We start from the raw sequence: 5443 nt of genomic DNA, 5'->3' as shown, positions 1-5443 counted from the left end.
TTGGCAAACAATTATTAGCAATACTATTTTAAGATAAGGCATATGGAAAAAATGCCAACCAATATTTAAAACAAAATATTTTAAAAGTTGAGTTTGAATTAGAGACCAAGAACATTGAGTTTCAATATTTTAAAGAAAAAATGCATTTAGAGATAGAAATTTGCTACTGAAAGCATAAACAAAAACATTTAAATTTTTCGAGATAACAGGACAGTGGCAGAGCCGACCAGACATGGTGACAAGTGATGATAACGAAGCTGGAAAGAAGAGACGCAACTGAAGAAGTGACTAATTGAAGTTGGGAGTTTTTGGGAACTCAACAGTGGAATGGTGATGATGGGACAGGTCTCAGAGGATCAGACTTGACTCTAGATACTATGTTGAAGTTATGGATTTTAGACAAAAGGAGGAGACAGATAATAAGAACTTTGAAAATTATTTATAATAACTTCATAGTAGTTTGATACAAAAGACTAAACACTATTTATAAGGGTACAAGATTCTTAATCCTAAATAAATAGAGAAATCGTGAAACAGGTCATGATAATAAGAGTAATATGGAAACTAATCCTAAGATAATATAAGATACTCTAATACTAGAAACTGGTCTTAGAAAAAAATCCAAGATGCTCAAAGATTTTAAACTAATCCTACGAGATAAACTAAGATACTCTAATATAATATAAAGATATAAGATATTTTATTATTTTCTAACACCATAATTTTTTTATTACTTCCCAGTTTTCAGCATTGTCAGATTGGGTTTTCTATCAGTTTTTATGTACTGAATAAACCACTTCAATCTTCTGACAAGAAAACCATAAAAGAAAATGGACAACACAAGTGATGGAGCTGGAAGATTATTGATTTTGGAACAATTAAAACTAACAAAATTTGTGGCCACGAACTGTAAATAACAGAGATCAAGAAACAATAACTGGTCAATATGATTTCATTTTTTAACAATTCAAAAACAAGGTCAAGAATGATACCTTGAAAAGAGGTCCAAGAAGTCCAGCATCAATGACTTCAGAAACATAGCTACAAATTCTTGTTGGATTGAGGATACTAATGAAATTAACCCGACTCTTGAATCCTTCAAAAGTTTACCAAAACATTTTAAATTCCCAAGTAACTAATCAATGATAAAATCTAAGACTGGAAAAGATCTACTACAGCATACCTTTTGGATAAATTGCATGCTTACTGCACCATAGCTTCCCATGAACAACAGATCCCAAACTTGTAGGCTTGACAGAAGTACCAAAAATTTGCATTAAGCAGCTTTCCTGTGTCAAATATATACTTGCATTTGTGGTGTCTATAACTTCTTTTTCAAATACATTTTCGGGTTTCTTTCTTGAATCTGAAACCATTGGCAGATCCACCTCACATTTTCCACCATCAGATGTGCAAGAACTGTGAACATCCCTTGAGCATGATGAAACTTCTGTCTTCTCATCAGAAAATGAGTGTGATGGATTACTGAAACCAACAAGTTTCATGTCGTCTTGTTCCTTTTTGATCTCTGAACAACATACTTTCTCCTCTACCGAATCACCCTTGTTGTGATGGTTATCAGCGATATGCAGCAAATACTTTTCATTTTCACTTGATATAACATCAAGATTTAAATCCAGAGAACCTTCCTGGTCCATCTTATCTTCGTCTACATCCATCTTATTGTCATTATCACTATCTAAACTTCCATTTGGTGCACTAACAGTTACAAGGTAAGATTCAGATTGTATTAGCTCTGAAGTAACATGATTATCCTTGGTTCCTGTGCAACCAGCTGAGCTCTCCCCTTCTTCAAGACCCTTGTCTCTCTCCACCTCCGGTTTATCTATGCAACCCTCATTGGCCTCAGCAGAAACCATTCCGAAGTTTTTATTTTCACATAACTCGAGAGCAAGTGAATCTCCTTGAAGTGCTTCAAGCATTTTGTTTAGCTCATTCATATTATACCGAAGCAGAACAAACCTTTTGTCCATTTCACATGAGCAGAACAATCTAGCGTGCTTAAGACAAGAATATCTATCAGGAGAGCACTCACAACCGACAGCAGATAGGTACAGGTCATAGAAGCAAGAGAAGCATTCTCTTTCTGTATACAAATCAAAGTCATGTCCCATTTTCAGAAACTTAAAATGAGTTGGAACACATCCTAGCCTCTCTTCTTCCATCTTTATTCGTGCCTGTCACAAATAGGCGTAACGAGAAAATAAATAAAGAATCAGATATCTCATATATGATTAGTAACTAAAACAGCATAATATGAGTTATGAAACATTATGGAGCTTACAAAAATTTGTCGATGTGTGTATGATCAAAGAGAAGGGGCGAATCATTACCTTAAATGCCTTAGTAAGAACTCCATCTTTCCCACAGACAGTACTCCATTTCAAATTTTTTGGAGTTTCCTTTCCATGAAGAGTTAACTCTGCAACGGCTCGTATAGCTTCCATTGCTGAACCAAATAAAAGCTTGTCATGTGACAATGATGTCTTACGGCGTTGTGAACTGTAAAGCTCAACAGCATTCAGGCCATGCATTAACCAATCAACAGGAGCGACATTCACTGCCTCTGCACAGTTGAACCCACAATTGAAACCAGAGTGGTATGCCCTCGGAAAGGTAATAACAAATTCCCCAGAATGCTGAACAGTGCGATATACAGGCACTCTCTCAGATTTAAGAATTGAAGGAGATAACTGAGTAACCTGTACAAAATTGTGTTACCATTATTAGTATAAATAAATACAGGTGTTAAAATTCAGCCTGATGTGCAAGGAGAGAAAGGTTATAATTTATAACCTTGTACACAATAATTTGAATGAGCATCACTGAAGCTATAACAGAGCCCTAACTTTGTGGGTCATACCACGAACTATATCATGAAGTATACTTTTCACAAGGCAGTGTTGTCAATTACGGAAAATAGAAGTTTGTTCAAATTCCACTACGCACAATGCTATAGCCGCTATTTGACAACACTTCATACCAGTATTGTTAAATAGCGGTATAGCACTATAATGTAGCAGAATTTGAACAAATTGCTATTGTTCTGCGATATGCCATTTAGTACAAAACATTGCCAAATAGTGGCTATAGTGGCGCTATTGCAATGTTGTGTAGCGAAACTTGAACAAACCTCTATTTTTCGTAATCTGCAATTAACAACACTGCTTTATACTAAGTGGCATATCGCAGAACAGTAGCAGTAGTATAAAATTCCACTACACTATAGCACTAAAGTGCCATTATAGTCACTATTTGACATCACTGTCACAGGGTGCCGACAAGTCATTAAGATGAAGCCAACTCTCAGTCACAGCTTTCTCCCAAACACTAGCAACTAGTAAGGTTAACAACATTTCTTACGAATAGTAATTCATTTCTCACTACTCATAATTTAATACTTAATTACTATAGCTTCCACTGCGATCTTACACTAAACAGGTCATCATGATTGCTAAGTTTCTTCACTTCCAGAAGTGTATTAAGCATTCCTAACAAACTTGACCCATAAAACAATAAAATATGCATTTTACCAATGGAAACAATAAAGTATCACTAATGCGACTAATAACTAAAAGTACCAGCCAACAACTGAAACAATAAGATTGATGAAGTGGTAGCATTATACCAGATCATTGAGTAGATTCGGTTGCTCCTCAAACAAATCAGGCAAGTGCTTCTTCATTGCATGTTCAAGAGCAGAAGCACGGCTTCCAGGTACTCCATACCATATCTTTGGGTCACCCCAGTGTAGATAATTAAGTGAATAGAGGTGATGATCCTCAACATGCTGTTACAAGCAGGAAATGGTGACAATTTGTTTTTCTTTCGAGGAAACTATTTGGGTTTGAAACAAATGAAATGCAAAATTCAAGATGAAGATATGCTATTATTAGTTTTGTAGTTCAGCATTTGAAATATGTCAACATATATAAATAAGTGGAACCCAGCATATTCTAATATTCCAAGTGTCAATATACTGAGGATTCTGATGTCGATAGAAATGATTTAATATTGGTAGAAGGCCATCCATAATCTCTATTAATTTTCAACCCATTTTTTTCATAAAAAATAAACCGGTGTTGTCAATCATGAATCGTGGAAAATAGTGGTTTGTTCAAATTCAACTACGCTACAGTGCTTTAACGTTACTATAGCCACTATTTAGAAGCACTTTGTACTAAATAGCATATCGCAGAACAATAACGAGCTATTAAAATTTCGATACACTAGCGCCGCTATAGGCTCTATTTGACAACACTGAAATAACTCTCAATACCCTCCACCTCCAGTTAAAAAACATACATACTACAGAGAGAAAATGGGTAAATAAAAAATTGGTAATATGCCACATCATGTCTTTAACTTTGTGTTTTTCATAAATTTAGAACATGATGGGAAAAGTAATTTTCATTTCTTGCCACTTACCCAGCAAAATGATGAAAAGCACATGCCAACATACAGCCATGGAACTAATACTCCTGAGATGTCACTTCCTTCAAAACTTAGAACAGAACCGGGCAGTCGGGGGAAGTTATTTAGATTCCAGCCAGACAGTGCATACTGATCCAAATAACCGCTACTTATGGATGATGCCTTAGGAAAACCACTTCCAAATACTCCAGTTTCCAAGTCAGCTCCATAATACACCTAAAATATAAAAGTGTATCTTATATTCTTTTTGCACAATTACATGATAGTTAAGACCGACATGGTTGCGAATAAACAATAATTAGTAATAATACCTCAACTTCATCAGTTGGTTGCTCAACTATTCGCCAATATTCACCTTCAATTTCCTCCTCCGAGGGCTCCCGTCTCCTTTGGTGGTTACTTTCACCGATTTTTCCATCTTCATTGGCATCTTTCAACCCAAAGTAGCATTCCTTAAAGTACTTAGCATATTTCTGAAAGTCTTTAAACGTGAAGTCCGACCCTGATTGGAATCCATATTTCTCATCAGCTTCCGAAGCATTATTAGCTTCAGAAGCTGGATTGGAAACTCTCCTACATGTTCCTGATTTGGAGTTCTTTCTACGTTTTCGTTTCCTTCCCCTACTTTTTTTCTTCATAGGTTCTCTATTTTGAAGTAAATCAATTTGCTGAATGCGGGTGGAAAATTCAGCCTTTTCCCATATATCTTTCTCCTTAAGAAGGCAAGGTGGAGTCCAACAAGCTGGAGGGACAATCCTACATATGCCATAAGGTTCAGCTTGGGGGCGTATCTTTGCTATATAACTCAGTGTATCTTCAAACTCCTAATTAAAAAGAGTAAAAATAAAAAACCAAAGTTAAACAAAATACAATAAGACTACCATATAAACAATATGAAGATGGTTATTATAATGATCATAAAATGTACTTCAATAGTTGGATGAAACACAGGCGCTTCATCAATTATAGGTCGACATGCTTCAGCAGG

At 35.6% G+C, this 5443-nt stretch overlaps 1 protein-coding gene across 2 annotated transcripts in view; it reads right to left on the bottom strand.

Annotated features, from left to right (window-relative positions):
* Window positions 1-5443, bottom strand: part of LOC101506792 (lysine-specific demethylase JMJ18-like) — a 9283-nt gene that overhangs the window by 2144 nt on the left and 1696 nt on the right. For both annotated transcript variants that reach the window (XM_004488151.4, XM_004488152.4), the window contains exons 5-11: window positions 5384-5443; window positions 4767-5279; window positions 4450-4671; window positions 3650-3811; window positions 2355-2723; window positions 1184-2198; window positions 993-1096 (exon numbers count right to left, since the gene is read on the bottom strand). In XM_004488151.4, coding sequence (XP_004488208.1) covers window positions 993-1096; window positions 1184-2198; window positions 2355-2723; window positions 3650-3811; window positions 4450-4671; window positions 4767-5279; window positions 5384-5443 — 2445 coding nt within the window. The remainder of the gene's footprint in view (window positions 1-992; window positions 1097-1183; window positions 2199-2354; window positions 2724-3649; window positions 3812-4449; window positions 4672-4766; window positions 5280-5383) is intronic.

The sequence above is a fragment of the Cicer arietinum genome, chromosome 1 (genome assembly GCF_000331145.2).
Source record: "Cicer arietinum cultivar CDC Frontier isolate Library 1 chromosome 1, Cicar.CDCFrontier_v2.0, whole genome shotgun sequence".
In the NCBI taxonomy this organism is placed as follows: domain Eukaryota; kingdom Viridiplantae; phylum Streptophyta; class Magnoliopsida; order Fabales; family Fabaceae; genus Cicer; species Cicer arietinum.
This window is presented reverse-complemented; position numbering and strand designations above follow the sequence as displayed.